General features: G+C 38.7%; 4 protein-coding genes across 5 annotated transcripts; 2 read left to right on the forward strand and 2 right to left on the reverse strand.

The window, feature by feature from the left end:
- Positions 1-3,839, forward strand: LOC137936243 (importin subunit beta-1-like). 2 transcript variants are annotated; one of them, XM_068780816.1, is made up of 3 exons: positions 1-189; positions 815-3,247; positions 3,344-3,839. In XM_068780816.1, exons 2-3 carry the CDS (start codon positions 822-824, stop codon positions 3,543-3,545), a joined length of 2,628 nt encoding a protein of 875 aa, XP_068636917.1. In that variant the 5' UTR covers positions 1-189; positions 815-821; the 3' UTR covers positions 3,546-3,839. The 2 variants fall into 2 exon arrangements, with proteins under 2 accessions (XP_068636917.1, XP_068636926.1); XM_068780825.1 differs by having other exon boundaries at positions 3,347-3,839.
- Positions 3,840-4,351: 512 nt separating this feature from the next.
- LOC137936260 (uncharacterized) lies at positions 4,352-15,033 on the forward strand. Its single transcript, XM_068780844.1, has 6 exons — positions 4,352-4,450; positions 4,567-4,711; positions 5,623-5,780; positions 6,029-6,113; positions 6,192-6,285; positions 13,483-15,033. Exons 1-6 carry the CDS (start codon positions 4,356-4,358, stop codon positions 14,811-14,813), a joined length of 1,908 nt encoding a protein of 635 aa, XP_068636945.1. The 5' UTR covers positions 4,352-4,355; the 3' UTR covers positions 14,814-15,033.
- A 160-nt stretch (positions 15,034-15,193) lies between these two features.
- Positions 15,194-15,838, reverse strand: LOC137943096 (non-classical arabinogalactan protein 30). Its single transcript, XM_068788789.1, has one exon. It carries the CDS (start codon positions 15,836-15,838, stop codon positions 15,194-15,196), a length of 645 nt encoding a protein of 214 aa, XP_068644890.1.
- A 412-nt stretch (positions 15,839-16,250) lies between these two features.
- Positions 16,251-16,895, reverse strand: LOC137936296 (pollen allergen Che a 1-like). Its single transcript, XM_068780885.1, has 2 exons — positions 16,705-16,895; positions 16,251-16,599 (listed from the first exon to the last, which is right to left on the reverse strand). The coding sequence occupies exons 1-2, from the start codon at positions 16,859-16,861 to the stop codon at positions 16,277-16,279; spliced, it is 480 nt and encodes a 159-aa protein (XP_068636986.1). The 5' UTR covers positions 16,862-16,895; the 3' UTR covers positions 16,251-16,276.
- Between the last annotated feature and the right edge of the window lie 4,072 nt (positions 16,896-20,967).

A 20,967-nucleotide genomic window follows, 5' to 3' on the forward strand; every position in this document is an offset into this window, starting at 1 on the left:
TGTTGTTTGCTTTGGCAATGGCTCCCGCTTCTTCCTGGCATTCGAAATAACTTTGAATAAAAAACTATACGGGCACCGCAGCGAACGAATCCCTCTTTCTTTCGTTGCAGTTCGAGAACCGAGAGAGGGGAGGAACGGAGAACGAAAACCCTAACTGTTCGATCATTCGTTTGTTCTGTTTTCCCCAAGGTACGACGCCTGCATCAAGTCTAGGGCTTTTGCTAGAGTTTATAGCTCCCCGGTTTTCTTACTGTTTTCAGGCTTTATTACCGGGTTGAAATTTGTAGATCGTGTCTCCGGTTGTGTCATTGCATGTGGTTTTATGTGTTTTAACTCATCCCTGTGGGAAACAATGGATCTATCTCTTTCTTGGTACGGTGTTTCCTTGTTGCGATTTCTAAAGCCTTGTTAAACGCTTCCTCCCTCCCAGCCCTTTTTCCTGGATTCTCTGGGGTTCTTGACAACAGTTTTTGAACTTCAGTTGTTATTTTTTTGAAGAAATTTTATTTGTTTATTTTGTTCGGAATCCGGTGATGTTGCATGGCAGTTGACTAGTGTTTTTCAGTATTCTTGCTTACCTGGATATGGCATGAAAATGTTTAGCATTCTGAATTCCCCTTTTTCTGTATGGTTTTCCCTTTTAATTTATGAAAACTCGTTTGAAGTTTGATGTCGCTTTATTTTTGTTTTTTTTTTTGTAGTTTCTAGTTTTATTTTACTTTACAGGGTTTAGGGGCTTTCAGATTTAAGTGCTTCTTTATTTGTTTAATTTATGTTGTTTTATCATACTTATTTGCACCCCCGTTTTTCACAGATATAAGATGGCGTTGGAGATCACGCAAATCCTCCTCTCCGCTCAATCACCGGATGGAAATGTCCGGACAGTTGCAGAGGAAAACCTTAAGAAATTCCAAGAACAGAGTCTCCCCCTTTTCCTCATTTCCCTCTCTGTTGAACTTTCCAGTGAAGAAAAACCTCCAGAATCTCGGAGATTGGCTGGTATTATCCTTAAAAATTCTTTAGATGCAAAAGATGCTCTTCGCAAAGAGCAGCTCACCAACAGTTGGGTTAACATTGATCTTTCGCACAAGGCTCAAATCAAAGAGTCACTGCTGAGGACCCTCGGTTCCTCTGTTCATGAAGCCCGGCATACCTCTTCCCAAGTCATTGCAAAGCTTGCTGCTATTGAGATCCCTAGGAAGGAATGGCCAGAGCTTATTGGGATCTTGCTTTCTAATATGACACGCCAAGATTCACCGGTATCTTTGAAGCAGTCCACTCTAGAGACACTTGGGTATGTCTGTGAGGAAATTTTACCGCAAGACTTGGAGCAAGATCAAGTGAATTCTGTTCTTACGGCTGTTGTTCAAGGCATGAATCTTATGGACCACAGTAGTGAAGTCCGACTTGCTGCCACTAGGGCCTTATATAATGCACTAGATTTTGCGCAGACCAATTTTGAGAATGAGATGGAAAGGAATTACATTATGAAGGTTGTATGTGAGACTGCTGTTTCAAAAGAGCCTGAAATTAGGCAAGCAGCATTTGAGTGCCTTGTTTCAATTTCATCCACATATTATGAGAAGCTTGAACCTTACATGCAAACACTGTTTGAGCTCACTTCGAATGCTGTGAGGAGTGATGAAGAGCCTATTGCTTTACAAGCTATTGAATTTTGGAGCTCCATTTGTGATGAGGAGATTGAGCTTCAAGACTCATATGGAGATCTTGAGGATGGGGATTCAAGTGGGGGACACTCAAGGTTCATTGAGAAGGCTCTTCCACTGCTTGTGCCCATGTTATTGGAAACTTTATTGAAACAAGAGGAGGATCAGGATCAAGATGATGGGGTCTGGAATCTTTCTATGGCAGGTGGGACATGCTTGGGACTTGCTGCAAAAACTGTTGGAGATGCTATTGTGCCTCTTGTAATGCCCTTTGTGGAAGCCAACATATTGAAACCAGATTGGCGTAGCCGTGAGGCTGCTACATTTGCATTTGGATCCATCCTTGAGGGCCCATCCAGTGAAAAGCTTCAGCCGTTGGTCCAAGCTGGCCTTGACTTTTTACTCAATGCCATGAAGGATGAAAACAGCCAAGTGAAGGACACAACCGCTTGGACTTTGAGTAGGATTTTTGAAATGCTTCATTCTCCTGGGTGTGGATTCTCAGTCATAACCACAGCTAACCTTCAACGTATTGTTGGTGTTTTGTTGGAGAGCATTAAGGATGCATCTAATGTGGCAGAAAAAGTATGTGGAGCTATTTACTATCTTGCCCAGGGATTCGAGGAGGGAGGAGCCACGACCTCTTCTGTTCTTTCTCCGTATCTGCCTGACTTGATTTCTTCTCTCATTGCCACTGCTGATCGTACTGTTGGTACTGATTCCAGGCTGAGAACATCTGCATATGAGACCTTGAATGAAGTAGTTAGATGTGCAAACATGTCTGAAACATCCCTTATTGTGGCACAACTTCTTCCTGTCATCATGGGCAAATTGTCACAAACATTGGAACTTCAGATCATCTCCTCTGATGACAGAGAACAGCAAGGAAGCCTACAGGCCTCACTCTGCGGAGTTCTCCAGGTTATCATTCAGAAGTTGAGTGCTTCTGATGAGACCAAGCCCATCTTCCTCCAGACAGCAGATCAAATGATGATGTTGTTTCTCCAAGTCTTTGCTTGCCGCAGCTCAACGGTACACGAGGAAGCCATGCTTGCTATTGGGGCATTGGCATATGCAACAGGACCCGATTTTGCCAAGTATATGCCGGAGTTCTACAAGTATTTGGAGGTTGGTTTACAGAATTCTGAGGAGTATCAAGTTTGTTCTATCTCCGTTGGTGTGGTGGGTGACATATGCAGAGCCTTGGATGCTAAGGTGCTGCCTTTCTGCGATGCTATTATGACCCTTCTCCTCAAGGACCTATCTAATAGCATGATTCACCGATCTGTCAAGCCTCCAATTTTTTCCTGCTTTGGTGACATTGCCCTCGCAATTAGCGACCAATTTGAGAAGTATCTTCCCTATGTGATTCCGATGCTACAAGGGGCTTCCCAGCTCTGTGCGACATTGGATTCCACAGATGAAGAAATGTTTGATTATGGAAACCAGCTGAGGCGGGGGATATTTGAAGCTTACTCTGGTATTCTCCAAGGCTTTAAGAATAATAAGGCAGAGCTAATGATGCCTCATGCTGCTCACCTTTTACAGTTCATTGAGGCGGTATTCAAGGATAAGGAAAGGTGTGTACAAATGATTGTGTTTGTGTGTGTGTGTGTGAGAATATTTGTCTACTTTGCCTAAGCTTCTGTTAATGCTAATTTACCTTGATCTTGTAGCAGGGAGGAGAGCGTGACAAAGGCTGCAGTTGCTGTGATGGGCGATTTGGCTGACACACTGGGCCCCAACATGAAGTTGTTGTTCAAGGATCGGACGTTCTATGTGGAATTCTTAGGAGAATGCTTTGCGTCCGATGACGATCAGCTAAAGGAGACGGCAACTTGGACACAGGGAATGATCGGACGTGTTATGGTTTCGTGAGGTTGGATTTTGGGGGCCGGTGAGGAATTGGATTAGTCTGGTCTGGTATATTGTTATATGAAAGGTTGGTCTGTCTAGTTTTGTTGTCCTTTGGGTCAAGGAGCCAAAGCTACTTGTGAAAATCGAATTGTATCATAAAATGGTGCAAGTCCGCTAGTATCCATTTTGTTTTTCCAAGTCCTTGTCCGAAGGACGGTGGCTTTGTTTTGCCATCATCGAGATGGCTTAGCTTCTTGAACTCCATCAATTTATATGGCACCCACTGATTTGTGGTTCTTGTAGTCATTTTTCACAGCGTTACTGCGTGCTGCATGTCTCTGTATTTTTATGACATATTTTCTGCCTGCCATTCTCTTTTCACCACCTTGACTAACGACGAGGTGTCTCTGACCTGCAAAGCATTTAGATAATTCACCCGATTACTGATTTATCGTATTATTAAATAAAAAAGAATAGATAAGAATTGTTTAATATCTGATTAACCGATTATATATAAAAGTAATTTTCATATATTTTATTTGAATAAAAATACTCAACATTAAAAAAAATGATATTTGAGTATTTTTCCTATTTACTATTAAAAATTTAATGGTTAATTATTCTTATCTCTTGAAAATCACCAAATTATTCCCACTCTTTTTAATTTTAATTAATTTTATTTGTCGAAATTTTGTAATTGCTCTTCATCTCTTTTGACCGCTCGGAGCAGCAAATTCTCTCTCAACAAGCGCCTCAGTCACGTTTAAATTTGAAAACCTACAGCGGCTCCTCTGATCTTCGCTCTGACTCTGTCGTGTCCTCTCTCTTCTTATGGCGGACGCTCTCAACAGCGCCAATCTCTTCTCTTTATTGATTGCCGAAATCAAGGCCTACTCGGGCAATGACCCTCTCCTTCCTTGGCTTCGGTAAACACCGCCAGTTTCTCCACCTCTCTTGTTTGTTTTCCTTCCCGGCTTTCTCGTTCTCACTATCGTAATCATCTTTTTGTTTTTCATATATTAACACGTTGTTTTGTGTCCAGTGGCATAAAGAAGATGAAGGAAGTTCTCCCCCCAGAACTTCTCAAAGAGAAGCTCCCCCGATTCCTTCAGAAGTGTGCTTGTACTTTTGAGGGTGACAAGCGATACAAGAACGATTTGCGTTACCTTCGAGTCTGGATTCAATTGGTATTTCATTTGCGCTTCAGACTACTCACATATATCTGCATTTTAAATATCGTAGCACTGTACCTGCGCTTTTGCCTCTTCTTTTTTCCAAGTACTTTTAAATCGACCCGCTCAAATTCTTCCCAAATTTACACTCGATTTAACTTGTCTTTTTCGTTTCTCGTTTAACTGCTTCAGCTGGTTATAAACCATTTGACCCAACTATTCTCTGTAAATGGACATCGATGTCGATGCCTCGTATTCGTTTCTTTCTCCAGATTTTAGTCCAGTTTAATTTTGTTTTGGATTCAGCCAGGCACAAGTTCATTTCTTTAGGAAAAATGATATTGCCGTAGATGGGTCTATTCATGTCACCTGTTACCGGTTTCTCTTGTTTCTTTTTCCAAAAGTCATGTGCTAGAACAGAAATAGTCTTAATCCTTTGGATTGAACTCGAATAAATGGTAGTAAGTTGTAACCATCCGATCTTCCAGAATTTGCAATTTTTGAAATTTGAAAACTTTTGGAACGAATAATAAAAACTTTGGTTTATTACTGACTTCTTCAAGCACAAAAGTCGAACACTGTACATTTTTCTAAATTTACATTCATGTAAATCAATTCCTTTTGCTTTTAGTTTTTTTTCATTGGCTGCACTCGTCCTGTTTCATTCCCCTTGTGTTCCAGTGGCTGGCCATGGTAGTTCAAGTTTCATTCTTTGCGTCACTCAGAGAACTCGTTCCATTATTGGGTGATAACCTGTTAAAATATTTATTCCCTTTAGGAAAATTGTGTTCAGAAAGCTTTTATTATTGGATGATCACTCAAGAGAACTTGCTTTGTTATCGGGTGATAACCTGTTAAATTATTTATTCCTATAGGAAAATTGTTTTCAGGATACTTTAATTGATCTGATCTCATGTTTCGGCTAGATGGATTTTGTGGAAGATCCAAAAGGTCTTTTGAGGAGAATGGAAGCAAATCAGGTCGGAATAAAGCTAGCTCTATTCTACCAGGCATATGCTTTATATTATGAGAAGCTCAAAAGGTTTGAGGAGTCTGAAAAGATGTTCCACTTGGGCGTGCAAAAGTAAGTCACTCTGCTAATTCCTCTAATACTCTAAATGCTGGTGGAGTAATCACATGTAAAGGTATTCTGGGACTTTATTTTGTATTCTCTAAATGAATTGAAGGAATGGTTTTGTGATGCTAGAATTGTAATGGCTAGACTATCTCTAGGTTTGCTATAATGTTGGTCATTGTGCTTTCTATTTATGACTATTAAATGAATTGGTATGAGATTCAGAACTGCTCTGATATATATATACTTATTATCAGCCTTGCTGAGCCTGCTGAAGAGTTGCATAAATCATACGAGCAGTTCCTTCAGCGTATGGAGCAATACAGAAAACGAAAAGCTAGGGTACTTCACATATTTTGAGATGGATTCTTTTTGTTGATTTGAGAGAATTACTATCTAACTATAGATAAATCCTCACAGAAGCAGGCAATGAGAGCTTCCATGGCTGGCAAAGCTGTTCTATCCACTCATGGGGAGAAGAACATAGTTGCAAATGGTAGAAAAAGAACCAATGGTGAGTTAATAGTTCTGTATACTACATGGGAATGGTATTGTAATTTGAAGACTGGATGAAGATAGTGTGGCTTGAGGTGCAGTGCATTGATGATTGTTGAAAAACAAGTACAGGGGTATTTTGGTTATTTTACATTATCTTTATTTATATGTCTTGATGTAATCTTGTTCTTTATGTCTAATTATGTCTAAAGTCCAAGTTTCATATAAATAGGACATGTATGATGGGAGATAGAAGGAGGTTTAAGGTTTCACTTAAGCAAGGGCACTTTGTAATTATATTCAAGCAGCATTATAAATAGAAGTTGGGGGTCGTGCACTACCCCCATAACAGCTCTCTCTTTATGCTTTTCCTTCTCCGCTTTCTCTCCCTCTCATTCTTTCTTCAACTCTCTCTATCTCTTATTACTTTTTTCATGGTATCATAGCAATAGATCATATCTGGGAAGGTTCTTTGTCAGTTTTTCATCATTTCGAAGCAGCAGACATCTACATAGGAAGGATCTTTATCAAGTTTTTCGGCTAATGGTTGGTAAATTTTCAATTTTTTTCTCCTTTTCTCTCTACCATAACCCTAGGGTTACTGGTTCTGCTATTCTTAGAACAGATCTTGATGTTTTAAATTGTCCAAAAGAGGGATGCTGATCTCAAGATGTGTGCAACTCCCAAGCTTATCTGTGCCGATGGCATCCTTAGTCTCTGTTGATGTCAGCCCTATTGATGTTCTTTTGCACTGTTTTGATCTAGAATTTGACACTTGTGATAGAATTGTAGAATTTCTGACTTGTGTACATCACCTAATTGTGGTGGGGCGCACCTATACTGATTAATTTGAATTTGTTGGAAGGTTTATTTAATCTGCTTGGTGTTTCTATATATCTGTTATGCCTGATTCTGGTGAAGTTTACACTCCATCTAAAGAATCTTATAATCTTGATGGAAAAAATATTATCACTATCACTTCTGAAAAATTGGATGGTGATAATTATCTTACTTGGTTCATATATGTTATAATGTATTTAAAAGGTAGGAAGAAGCTGAAATTTATTAGGGATGATCCTCCTATCCCTCAAGATGATGATTGGGAAGCAGACGATTGCAAAGTAATGACTTGGATTGTCAACAACATGAAATCTAGTATTAGGAGTCAGGTTATGAATTTTGAAATTGCCAAAGCTATGTGGTTATCTTTAGCTCTATATGGTCAAAAGAGAAATCTTTCTAGGGTATATGAATTATATACGGATTTTTTCATCTTGAAGCAAGGTAACAAGACTGTGACAGAATATTATAGTTCATTTCTGAGTATTTTGTAGGAAATCAATGTTTTCCATCCATTTACTATGGATGAACAGGAACTTGGGAAACAACAAAGTCAGCTCCTAGTGGCAAAATTCCTCGATGATTTGGGTACTGAATTTGATAGCATAAAGGCACAAGTCCTAGCCTTCGATGAAGTACCTAACCTCTTTACTACTTTTAATAGGGTAATGAGAGTTGAAAAAACTATTGTGCCTAAAGTAGGGAAATACACTAAAGTGGGTGAAGCTACTACTGCCCTTAATACATCAGCTGTAGCACTTGGTTTCACTGAGTCATCCAAAGGACGTATAGGAACTGGTAGAGGTAAAGGTAGAGATAGTTCAGACTGAGAATGAGGCTGAGGGGATGGCAAATATGAGAGAAAGTATGTTCATTGTGGATGCACTAATACTCGAATAGATGTTGGATCAAGTTTGGGAAGCCTGCATGGGCAAACTCTACTACACACGAGGGGATTGCCCCAGGGTCTGAAACTACAACACCTATCCCACCTGGTGCCCCAGATGAATTGCAACAATTAATTTAGCAGCAAGAACAGATTTCATAGCGTTTGGCACAACTCTCCATTTCTTCTACATCCTTGGCTAATACTGCTCCCACAAGTATGTTTGCATTTTCAGTGTCTCATTCCCCATCTTGGTTACTTGAATCTGGAGCTACTAAACACATGTCAGGTATGTCTTTCTGACTTAAAAGAGTTTTCCTTGTTAAGCATATTAACCCTGTTGATGGATCAGTTTCACCAATACAAGCAATGAGAAATGTCACCTCCACTTCTTTCCTTTCACCTTAGTCTTCATTGCTAGTTCCCAAATTTCCTTTTGAATTTGTTGTCCGTTAGTCAAGTTGTGAAGTCCATGAATTGTTCTTTAATCTTTTGCCCTAGGATTTCGTGACGAGGAAGATGATTGGTTCCGCTTGTGAGAGAGGAGGACTATATTATTAGGACAGCCACAAACCAGATAACACTCTACATGCGCTACACACAACTGATTCATCTTCACAATGGCATCTCAGACTCATTTATCCATCACCTGCAAAACTAATTCAAAAGTTCCAAAATTTCCTTCTAACATTACTTTTTAGTACGAGTCATGTCAATTGGGCAAACATCTTTGGAGTTTTTTTCCAGTTTCATCTCATAAAACAAGTAAACTATTTAAACTTGTCCACTCAGATGTCTGCGGTCCTTGTCCTGTGACTAGTCAATTTTGTCATAGGTATTTTAGTTCGTTCATTGATGTATTAGTAGATGTACTTGAATTTATCTCCTTCGAGAAAAATCTGAAGCCTTTGATGAATTTCAACTCTTTTATAATGAAATAAAGAATCAATATGCAGTCTCTATCAATATCTTGCGTATAGACAATGGTCTTGAATTTATGAATCGAAAGTTTGACACTTTTGCTCAGCCTCAAGGGATTATTCATTAGATTTCTTGTGTGTTCACTCCACAACAAAATAGAGTAGTTGAACGGAAGAACCGTCACGTATTTGAGGTGGCTCGAACTATGTTAATTCATATGAATGTCCCTAATTCATATTAGAGTGATGTTGTCCTTGCTGCATGTTTTATGATAAATAATGTCCTATGTTCTTGATGGTAAAATTCCTATTAAGATTGTATTACCCATTGCCCTTTTTTTCCTGGATCACCTCGTGTTTTTGGGTGCGGCGGTTTTGCATATACTTTTGATCCATCCAGGGATAAATTATTTCTTCGTGTCGTTAAATGTATATTTGTGAGGTATTCTCAGACATAGAAAGGGTACAAATGTTTCTGTCTATTTATGAGAAAAACATTTGTATGTGTAGATGGTACTTTCTTTGAGGATGTTTCATTCTTTGAGTCTTCGAGGTCTAAGTCAGTTTCTCTTATTCCCTCGATACCCAGTCTTATCATTTCTATTCTAGTTGATGATAGCATTTAAACTTCACGAGATGTTTCTACTAAGAAACCAATGCAGGTGTATTGGCGTCGACAACAACCATCTCCTCCCGCTCCAGACCCCTCTCTCCCATTGGACCATGACTCTGCATCGTCCTTTGATCTTGAGGTAAGTGATCTCCACTTTCCTATTGCTCTTCGGAAAAATATTCATAAAGGTACTCACCACCCACTATCTCACTTTGTCTCATTTGATTCCTTATTTGACAATTATTATAAGTTTGCTTTGTCCATCTCTACTTGCACTGGTTAACTCCTCATTGGAAAAAAAAAATCCAAAGATGTTGAGATGGAGGCACTGGTTGATAGAGGGACATGGGAATTATGTGATTTACCACCAGGGACTGCAATAGTTGGTTGTCGATGGGTGTATACAATTAAATATAATTCTGATGGGTCTGTTGAACTATATACCTAGACTTTTGGTGTAGATGTATTTGAGACTTTCTCTCCGGTTGTTGGCTTGTCGTCTATCCGAATATTGGTATCTATCGCAGTACATCAAGGCCGGTCTTTGTTTCAGTTAGGTATTAAAAACGTTTTTTGTATGGTGATCTTGAAAAAGAGGTCTACATAGAGCAACCTCAGGGGTATGTTGCTTAGGGGCAGATACATAAGGTATGTCGACTCAAGAAAGCTCTTTATAGCTTAAAACAGAGTTCACGAGCATGGTTTGAAAATTTTAGTCAAGTGGCTTGTCCATGGGATTTTGCAGAAGTCACTTTGATCGTTCACTATTTATTATGAAGAAATCATTTGGAATTATTATCTTATTAGTGTATGCAGATGATATCATCTTATCAGGGAGAGACAAATCAGGCATTGAAGAAATCAAATCCCATTGGTGAATCACTTTTAGATTAAAGATCTGGGTCAACTAAAATATTTTTTGGGCATTGAAATTGCAAAAAGCAAGGAGGGAACAACTTTGATTTAGAGGAAGTCTCTTACTGACATGCTTCAAGAGTATGAACTTTTGGGAGCTAAACCAGCTAATACACCTATGGAGGTAGGAAATGATCTTCATGATGATCAAAGTCCAGAATTGAAAAATAAAACAATGTATCAGAGATTAATAGGCAAACTCATTTATGCTATAGTTACTAGACCGGATATCTCATGTGTAGTTAGTGTAGTGAGTCAGTTCATGGACCATCCACGTAAGATTCATCTAGAGGCTACACAAAGAATTTTACAATATCTAAAAGGAACACTAGGAAAAGGTCTTCTCTTTAGACCTAATGATCACTTGAGGATTGAAGTTTTCTTCGACGTTGATTATGGAAGCTCCAAGCTTGACCGAAAATCAACTATTAGGTATTGTGTATTCTTGGGAGGAAACCTAATCAATTGGAAGAGTAAAAAACAAAATGTGGTTGTTCAGTTTAGTGCAAAAGCTGAATACAGAGCAATGACCCACATCGTCAGTGAGTTAATGTGGGTGAAATCTATTACCCAGGAATTAGGCTTCCATCATAAGGATCCTATGATTATGTATTGTGATAACCAGACAGCAATCCGGTGTTTTATGACAGAACAAAACACATAGAGGTAGATTGTCATTTCATTCGGGTTGCAGTAATGAAGGAGGTGACAACCCATATGTTCAGTCTAGTGATGAACTCAGCGATGTCTTCAGTAAAGCGCTAGGAAGCGTGAATTTTTTAACTTCAATAACAAGCTAGGACTTTTTGACATATACACTCCAGCTTGAGGGGAATTGTTGAAAAAAAAGTACAGGGGCATTTTGGTCATTTTATTTTATCTTTATTTATATGTCTTGTGTAATCTTATTTTGTATGTTCAATTATGTCTATGGTCCAAGTTTTATATAAATAGGACATGTAGAATGGGAGATATAAGGAGATTAGGGTTTCACTTAAGTAAGGGCATTTTTGTAATTATATTCAAACAGTATTATAAATAGATGTTGGGGGTCGTGCACGACTCCCGACACAGCTCTCTCTTTGAGCTTTTCCTTCGTCACCTTCTCTCCCTCTCATTCTCTCTCTTCTTACTTTTTTCACTTGATCAGCTCAATCAAATCATGGTTTTCCTTCCAATTGTCTCTTCAATTGACATTTGAACATACTATGAACCCTCTAATAACCAACTTCAATAGGGTAAAAATTTTTTAGGGTCCAACTTGGTGCCATGTGCACTACTAATGACGTCTAACATTTACAAACTAATGCCACTTTGTCATGCACTTCAATATGAAAAGCTATTTGGTGCGAAACATGATCAATGGCTATCTCAGTTGTCTGATCATGATCGGATGGCTAAGATAGCCATTTCGCACCAAATGGTTTTTCGTATTAGATCAGGCGTGTGTGTAAGATAGATATAGAGAGTGAGCTTTGAATTGCTTATATTGGAGATACATTCTACTTGCTGTTTGTGATGGTCTCTGGAGATGATATAGGCAATTTAATTTTGACAAACAGGTTGAGCCAGGTTAAGGGTAGTTTAAGAAGTTGGGTGTAAATGGGATATAAGGGGAATAACTTCAACTTATAGGATAATATAATCATTAGATATTAATTAGGGTTAATCTTAGGGATGTAATCATCTATTTATAAGAAATTTATGGTTGAGTAGGGCAGCTAAGAAAAATTCTATTTCGTTTTTGTTTCCCTGTGTTTTCTTGCAAAAGCTCATGCACAAGCTCCAACTAACTTATCTTCTTCTTGTTCTTTCGACACTTATTCCCATTGTCCAACACTCTTCCCTCTCTATTGGAGACTTTAGAAGGTTCATAACATAGATGTTTAGCAAAATTTAGCCAGTTAATGGCTGCCTTAGGAATTAAGTGCTAGTTAGCATTTAAATCCTTATACCAAAGATGTTGTCAAATTGCTGCTTGTTGTAGGCAATGGAGATTATATAGAACAGGATGAGAGAATTAATTTTGTTGCTTAAAGCAAGCAGAAAAATCTTATTTGCAGCTTAGTAATTGGCAAAATAAATTATGATGTTTCAACAATTACATCTTCTTAATCAGAAGTTTAAGACATGTGGAGGTGAGAGAACCCATAGAAAACTTAAGTTGCTAGCTCAAATTGATCTTGGAAGTTGTTTATAATATGTAGAGTCTAACTACATTATTATCTGTAGAAAGTTTAGAAACCTGGTTGCTATAGGTCCATAACTGGACTTGTGCCCACTATATGCTCGAAGATGTATGAAAAAGGTTTCTGAAGATAAATTTTACTCTCACTTCTTTTAAAGCGACTCTGAATATATGGTTTGTCTTATCTAATTATTGGTTTGAGGGCAGAATGTAGTCTACCTATGTTGGGTCAATATTAAAGGCCATCAGCTGTCATTTAACAAGTGAAATAATGATGCAGACAGTGAAAGGTGTTGGCTTGTCTATTTAACTGGTCTGTGTCCTATTTAATGCTAGTGCTATTTTATTTTATCTGAAGAGTTCCTCATAATAGCTGACACTTGAATCTTCCTTTTTTATTGCCCAAACCACTAATTTCAGCTTCTATCATACTTGATTCATTAGATTCAGAATATTTTACATTTTCAATAAAACTATTGGTCATGCAAATCACAAACTATGAAATCACCAAAGTGCTATGTGAAACTGTGGATCCTGTAGAAGCAATGAATTGTTGCTTCAGGGTCTCTGGTCAATGAATGGTCTTATTCATTTTGTTGAGAGTGATTTCTGAACCTTTTCTTCAAAATGTTAGTACATTCATACTACTAAGCTTTCATTTTAACCCACAAAAAATTAGTGATTGTTCTTCATGGAGCCCAGGTCCTTAACAGTATTCTACTAATCCTCAAAGATTAAGAGTGTCATGATCACTAAAGATTAAATTAGTCTCTTTTATTCATGACCAGTAAAAAAAACCTAATTGTTATAGTGCAATAAGAATGCAATGACAATCTCTTTATTTTCTGCTGTAGGTGAGGGTTTCCTAACTTTGGATGTTAATAAGATCAAAAGACAGGCTGCTGATACTAGAGGAAGCAAGGAAAGCTCAGGGGCAGTGAGAGAGAAGTCCAACAAGTGTTCGAGTACAATGAATGGAAATTCTGAGTCTAAAAGAGCCCTTTTTTCTGCCCAAGTGGAGAACAGATTGAATTATTGTGATTCCAGCACAGCTAGAACATCAAGTGAACAACTGAACACCAAAAAAGGATTGGAGAAACAAACTTCAGTCTGTGGTGATGACACAGTTGTAGTAAAGTTTGTTGGTTCTGCCATAGTCGGCAAATCTGAAGAAGCTGAAGATGCCTGCCATCATGGCCTTGTGGACCCAACTATCAACACAAAGGAGGTGATGAATGCGATAAATAACATGTTTCAGGAGCCTTTAGAGATAGATCCAAAGGAGAAAAGAAGGTCACAAAGAAGTCAACCCAAAGTGGATCAGGATCAGCCTGCGAGTAAAGGGTTTGAAGTATTCGTGGATGAAAACTTGGATGGAGCAGGCAATTGTGATAAGGAGAATGCAACTAGGGGTATGTCTCAGTTTCAGTTTCTCAGGCATTCAATGGAGGTCACACCTAATAATCACAGACAGGAGTCTTTGATGATTTTTGTTGATAGCGAAGATGAAAATGATGGCTGTAGCAAGAGTTCAAGTAGCCAAGACAGATATAGTGGAGCAAATAAGAAAGTACTCAAAGATGATACAGTAATATGTAGATTTGTAGGGTCTACTGTTTGTGGTGAGTCTGAGATAGAAAATGCTTGCCATCATGGACTAGTTGATCCCACTGTCAACTTGAAGGAGGCTATGGATGACATAAACAGCATGTTTGGAAAGCCATTGGACTTTGTCAAGAGCCACAAGAGAAGAAAACCCAGCAAACCATTAAATCAGAAGCAAGACTCTGGTGGATTTGTTATTTTCACTGATGACAATGAGGGGGAGAAGGGATTAGACTTTATGGAGACGAATAAACCAAATAAGCCAGACAAATCGTTGAATGAGAAGCAAGAGGCTAGTGGATTTCAAATATTTACTGATAGCAATTTGCGAGTCAAACCATTAGACCTTGTCATGACTGATGAGCTGCAGAAGCAGCCCAACTTACACAATGAAAAGCAAGATGCTGGTGGATTTGTGATTTTTGCAGATGATGATTTGGAAGAACAGCAAGATCGAAAAGTTGAATCTAGCACGTCCATCAAGTCTACCCGAGAATGTGACTTATTTGAGCCAACTTTGTTTACTAAAGAGGCCATAGATGATATCAATGAGATGTTCGCCATGCCATTGGACTTTTAGGAATTCAGAAGATGGGATTTTCTCCGTGGATTTAATTTGTTTCTTCATATCTAGTGGAGTTCCATCTGAAGAAAAAATGTGTGGCTGGTCATCTTCTCTTTTGAGCATTTATTTCGGCATGAAAGGATTCTAGTGTTATGCTTCTATTCTGGTGATTATTATGCAGCCTAAATTCAAGGTTAAAAATGTAGCAAAACAAATGCTCTCAAGCAGAACAGGATTGTCTGGCCCAAAGTAATCAAAATTGAACTTCATTAACGTTTTACAACAAGAACACAAAAGCAGAGAGAGACTAAAACTAGATGTCTACTAGCTTATTCATCCAAAAGAACGGAACAACAAAACAAACTATCATGTGAGCTCCAACATGTGGTAGCTCATCAATCCTTCGTCTTCACGGGGCAATTGTTAGGACGGAAAGCAAGAGGGCCAGCTGCATAAATCACAGCTTCATAAGTCTCTCCATACAGTCTCTTGTTTTCGTACCGAATTGGCGCACCGTCGATACCCCAGTTGACATTTGACATTAGATTACAAGTAGGATGGGGAGAGGAAAGTAGATGCACTGTGCAAGCTTGAAGAGGGTGATCCAAGTAATAGTGGTCCATCTTGAAACCTTTAAGCTGGCCATAGAAGTAGCCATGTTGGTCTGTGGTGAAGGCCTTGTAGTAGCTAATCCCGCCCTTATAGTCTTTACAAGCAATGCCAACTTTGGCCGATGGAAGCGGCTCTGCACCCGTCAGCGACCAACTTCCATAACGATCACAGCTCTGGCAGTAAACAACGCCTTCGACAACAACATCGGCGGTCACCTCTTCGGCAGCCTGTGAACATCTGCAAGATATGAAGGCTAACAGCAGGAAGAACTTCACCAGAGGAGAGAAGAGGTGTTGTGTTGCCATTTGAGAACTTGGGCGTTCAATTGAGTTGAAGGAACATGAACCAGAATGTATATATAGAAGGAGCTGGTCGTAGTGGGTGAAGAATGATTGAATTAGCTTGAGATGGACGTGAATGTCACTCATCGCGTTCATGGAACGTGAAGGCTACCTTCAATTGTTATTTGAAGTCGTGGAATATAAAATAAAAGAATTGTTTCCTGAAGTTCTATTGGTCTTTTCTCGGACAAGTTGTTTATATCAATTATATATTGAAATAATGTTGACGATTTTATTAGGTATGAAAACAGAATTAAAACTAATATCACTGATTTTGGAGATAAGCAGACCAATAGAACTTTTGATAATGATCAAAATCAAATGGTTTAAGGTAAGGTGGGTTTTGGATGCAGCATTCTTAAGGTCATATTTTCAATATTCCGTTAAGTTTAGAGGTAAAATGCCAAACAAAGAACACCCATGGAAGATTACAACACCCAGAATGACTCATTTATTCAGAGAGGAGAGACTTACGAGTCTAATCATCCAATCCACTCAATGACACAAGATGAAAGTTTTACGAGATCAAGCAACAATGCCTAATTCCTTGAGGACGACGGTACACTCAGGGAGGGCTTCCTTCTTGAGGAAGCCCAAGGGGTTGGCGTTGCGGAAGTCGGAGACAATGCCATTGTTCTTGGTGAGGAGAACGCGGGCGCTGCTCCGCTGTTCATATGGTTCATTGCAGTCGGCACTTGGGCTCTTTACGAGTTGCACCTCGCAGATGTCATCCTCGTGCTCGCCTTTCACTGGGATGTTGTAAGTCCCCGTCTCATCCGTACGTCCCTCAGCGCTGGCCGTAAGCAGGTTAGTTGATCGGTTGTGGCACTCTATCTTCACATCAGCCCCTGCATTCCCCAAAATTTGCTTTTATCAGTCTAAGAAAAAGGGAAGAAAATGATTCTTGTGATGGAGAAGAAATAGAAGAAGATGAAAGAAGGATATATACGCACCTTCAATGTACTCAGTGATGCGGGTGACGAACCCAACGCGGCAGGTATCACAATAGACCTTCCCCACGACGTTGAGGACGTCGGTACAGTGGACGGAGCACGCGAAGGCTAGGACACACAGGGAGGCAACAAGGACGACATTGTTGAACTTACCCATGAGTGCACTCTTGTTGCTTCTCTCTGGAGTCAAGATTATGGCTGAGGGATCGTAAGGATGAGACGATGACGAAGAGGGGACGAGAAGAAGGATTTATACATCTACTAGATCATAATTGATGCCTTATTTTAAGCCATAGTTAGTTTTTTTTTTTTTCCAAATGGGTATGAAAGGTTAAGATTTATTCATCTATTTTTAGTGAATTTTTTGTTTTGTCTGGGCTTTTTCTCTTGGTTGGTTGATAAGGCTACAACACATTTTTTTCTTTCTAAACATAGATGATTGAAGAACTTTCCATTTACTTGATTCTTATGAACTGTTGGATTTAGATCAGATTTTCGGATCTATTTCTATTTTTAGTCACAACATTTCTCTCGTCCTTCCCTTTGAATAGGTACCCATTCACAACAAAATCGGAATGACTAACTTTATATGGAGATGAATCAAAGGACCGTTTCTTAACACGTCTTTACCTTCTTCTCTGTCATCTTAATTGACTAACTTTTTAGGATTGGACATATTCTACCAGATTGTTGGAGCCATTTTAGAGAGGTTTGATTGGATTGTTTTTTTCTTCTGTTGTATCGAGAGCATTGTAAATTTCGATGAAATGTGTGGTAGCATGTTTGAATGTGCATTATAACAAGGAATACTAGGACAATAAAAGGTGCTTTCATGAGACTTAAACGTATGGAAGAATTAGTTTCTCCAAATGGGAATGGAAGGTTGAGAATCAGTCATGTGTGTTTTTTGTTAATTTTTAGCTTTCTAGCCGTTGGCCGAGAAGGCTACAACTTATTCTTCAAGTATAGATGATTGAAGAACTTTCCATCTCCTTGGTTTTCCTGTAATGGTTGAATGTAAAATAGACTTCCAAATTTATTTCTCTCGCATCATTGGCTTTGAACACGCACTCACACTCTTTGAAGTTCAAGATCGTATACTTTGTATCCCTTTTATCCATAACGGTACCCAAGAAAAATACAATAAGTTGCACATGCATTAAATTTGAATAGTTTTTGGGCGTGAGTGGAGGCAAATCATAAACATACAAATACTCATAAATATGAGTAATTAGGTACAATATTAAACAACTGCTCATAAAGTGTTTTACTTTGAAAACTTGGTATAGGTGTCCAATTTATGAGACAAACAATAGTTAAAATGGCATCCCCCAAAAACCTTTTAGGTAAATGGGCTTGAAAAAACAAGTCAAGTGAGTCAAACTAAAAATGGTGTGTATGAGTGGCTATCATCCTCCACCTAGTCTTCACCGTTAATAGCCTTTTTCGGTGTCAAGACCATTTCGTTTGCATGAAATCATCATTTAGGTCATCCATCCTCTCTAATTCCAAGGCACATTGTTTCTACTTTTCAGTTAGATTTATCGCATCCTCTGAATTTTACTATCAATTGTAACTCTTGTCAATTCAATAAGAGTCACAATTTACCACTCTCTCACTCCACTCTTGTGTCTTCTTCCCCCCTTGACATTATTTTCTCGAATGTTTGGACTTCTATTTATTCTATTGATGGTTTCAATTACTATGTTATTTTTTGTCGATCACTTTACAAAATATATCTGGTTTTATCTTCTCAAACAAAAATCACATATGTTTGATACATTTGTCCACTTAAATCTGTTGTTGAAAACTTCTTTGGTAAATAGATTAAACCACTTTATTCTAATAATGGAGAAGAATATAAAGCATTGTCCTCATTTCTGGCTACAAATGGCATTTCTCATCTCACATCTCCACGCATACCTGAACACAATGGGTATTCCAAATAACAACATCGTCATATTATCGAAACAGGTCTACCTCTTCTTACTCATTACTCCATGCCTCTATCTTACTGGTCATATGTTTTCTCCATTGTTATATATTTCATCAACCATCTACCTACCCCCACACTTAATCTTCTTTCACCATATGTCAAATTGTTTGATACTCCTCCTAGCTACTCTAAACTCTAAAGTTTTCATTGCCTCTGTTATCTGTGGCTCAGGCCATACTCTTTCCACAAACTCACTCCACGTTCTTCTCCTTGTATCTTTCTTGGGTACTCTACCACTCAAGTGCCTATTTATGTCTTTAACCCACTTCCTCTTGTCCTTATCTGTCACGTCATGTTAAATTCGTTGAGTCTATCTTCCCCTTTACTACACTTCAATCTCACCTTGATAGTCCTTCATCTGACACATTCTCCCACTGGTGTTCCTTTGTATCCTTACTTTCAGTTACTGGCACAACAACCACTGCTTCGATCCCTGAGGCTTTTGCAAGCTCCATTCAAGATCTCACATCTAACCCCACTTAACCTCCTCCGTCATCGGCCGACCAACACCCATCATCCAAAAACAACATTAACAAGCCCATCCAAAAATTAAACCTCACTACTCAACTTCCTACATCTGTTGATCGTGAACCAACAACCATGACTCAAGCTTTCACCAATCCCGAATGGCATTAGATTATATCTGATTAGTACGATTCTCTTGTTCGGAATGAGACATGGGAACTAGTTCCCTTAGATCCCTCGCAGAATTTGGTTGTTGTAAATGGATTTTTTTCTTGTTTGGAATGAGACATGAGAACTATTTCCCTTGGATCCCTCGTAGAATTGGGTTGGTTGTAAATGGATTTTTGTATTAAATATCTCTCTGATGGCTCTATTGACATGTAAAAGGCTCGCCTAGTTGACAAAGGGTTTCACCAACACCCTAGGGTTTATTACCATGAAACTTTTAGTCTTTTTGTCAAGTCTACCAATATTTGCATTGTTTTTCACCTTGCAGTAAGTCATAGTTGGTCGCTTCAGTAACTTGATGTCAATAATGTGTTTCTCCAAGGTACGATTATCCCCATTATGTTTGCAAACTTCGCAAGGCTATCTAAAGTATCAAGCAAGCTCCTCGTGCTTGGTACCATGAGTTGCGCCAGTTTCTCATCACCTCCGGCTTCACTAACTCTCATGTAGACTCCTCTCTATTTATCTCTCACACATGTACTGCTATGTTGTATATTCTAGTCTATGTAGATGACATTATTATTAAAGTAGACACTGATCAAACTATAGCAAAGTTCATCCACCTTCTTGCTCAGAGATTTTCACTCAAGGACCTTGACTCCTTGACTTACTTTCTTGGCATAGAAATTGTTCCTCATTCTCAATAATTACTTCAACACCGATATATCTTTGATCTACTTGCTCACACACGTATGATGAATACAAAGCCTGTACCGACACCTCTTGTTACATCATCTACACTCATACTTCAATCTGGCATGACACTCTTTGATCTATCTGAATATCGAACTGTTGTTGATAGTCTGCAATATTTGTCTCTTACTCGTCCTGACATTGCTTATGTTGTGAATAAATTATCTCAGTTTATGCATTGCCCAACTACTAACCATTGGGATGTTGTCAAACGATTGTTGCGGTATCTTTGTGGAACTCTGGATCATTTTATTGTACTACACTGATAATCTCCTTTGTCTCTCCATGTGTTCTCTAATGTTGATTGGGTAGAAAACAGGGATGATTTCACTTCAACAGGTGTTTATCTTGTTTACCTAAGTCGCAATCCTATCTCTTGGAGTTTTAAGAAGCATTGGACTGTGGCTCGCTCATCTACTGAGGCGGAATATCGATATATTGCAACCACTACAATTGAAATCCAGTGGATCTGCTCTCTTCTCATTGAACTGGGTGTTTTTCTTCTACAACAATCGGAGATTTATTATGGCAATATCGGTGTTATAAATTTGTGTTCCAATCCAGTATTTCACTCTCGCATGAAATATGTTGTTTTGGATTACCACCTCATTTGTGAACAAGTTCAGAGTAGCGTTCTCGGGTTACTCATGTCTCCTCTAGTGCTCAATCGGATGATGCTCTCACGAAACCGCTTCCTCTTCTTGATGACCAAGATTGGACTCTCCTCTCGAAGCTCCATCTTGAACGGGCATGATAGAAATAAAAGATAACGAAGATGATCAAGATACGAGATAAAGATAAACTCAACTTGTAATTTGTATCTAGCTAGGTACGTAGCTGAAGAGTTGTACATGCTACGAAACTTGTTGTAAAGCTATAAA

This window comes from Aristolochia californica, unplaced genomic scaffold, assembly GCF_029961685.1.
Source record: "Aristolochia californica isolate CCGP_79_NKW_82.1479 unplaced genomic scaffold, dmAriCali1.0.hap1 SCAF_10, whole genome shotgun sequence".
Lineage (NCBI taxonomy): Eukaryota > Viridiplantae > Streptophyta > Magnoliopsida > Piperales > Aristolochiaceae > Aristolochia > Aristolochia californica.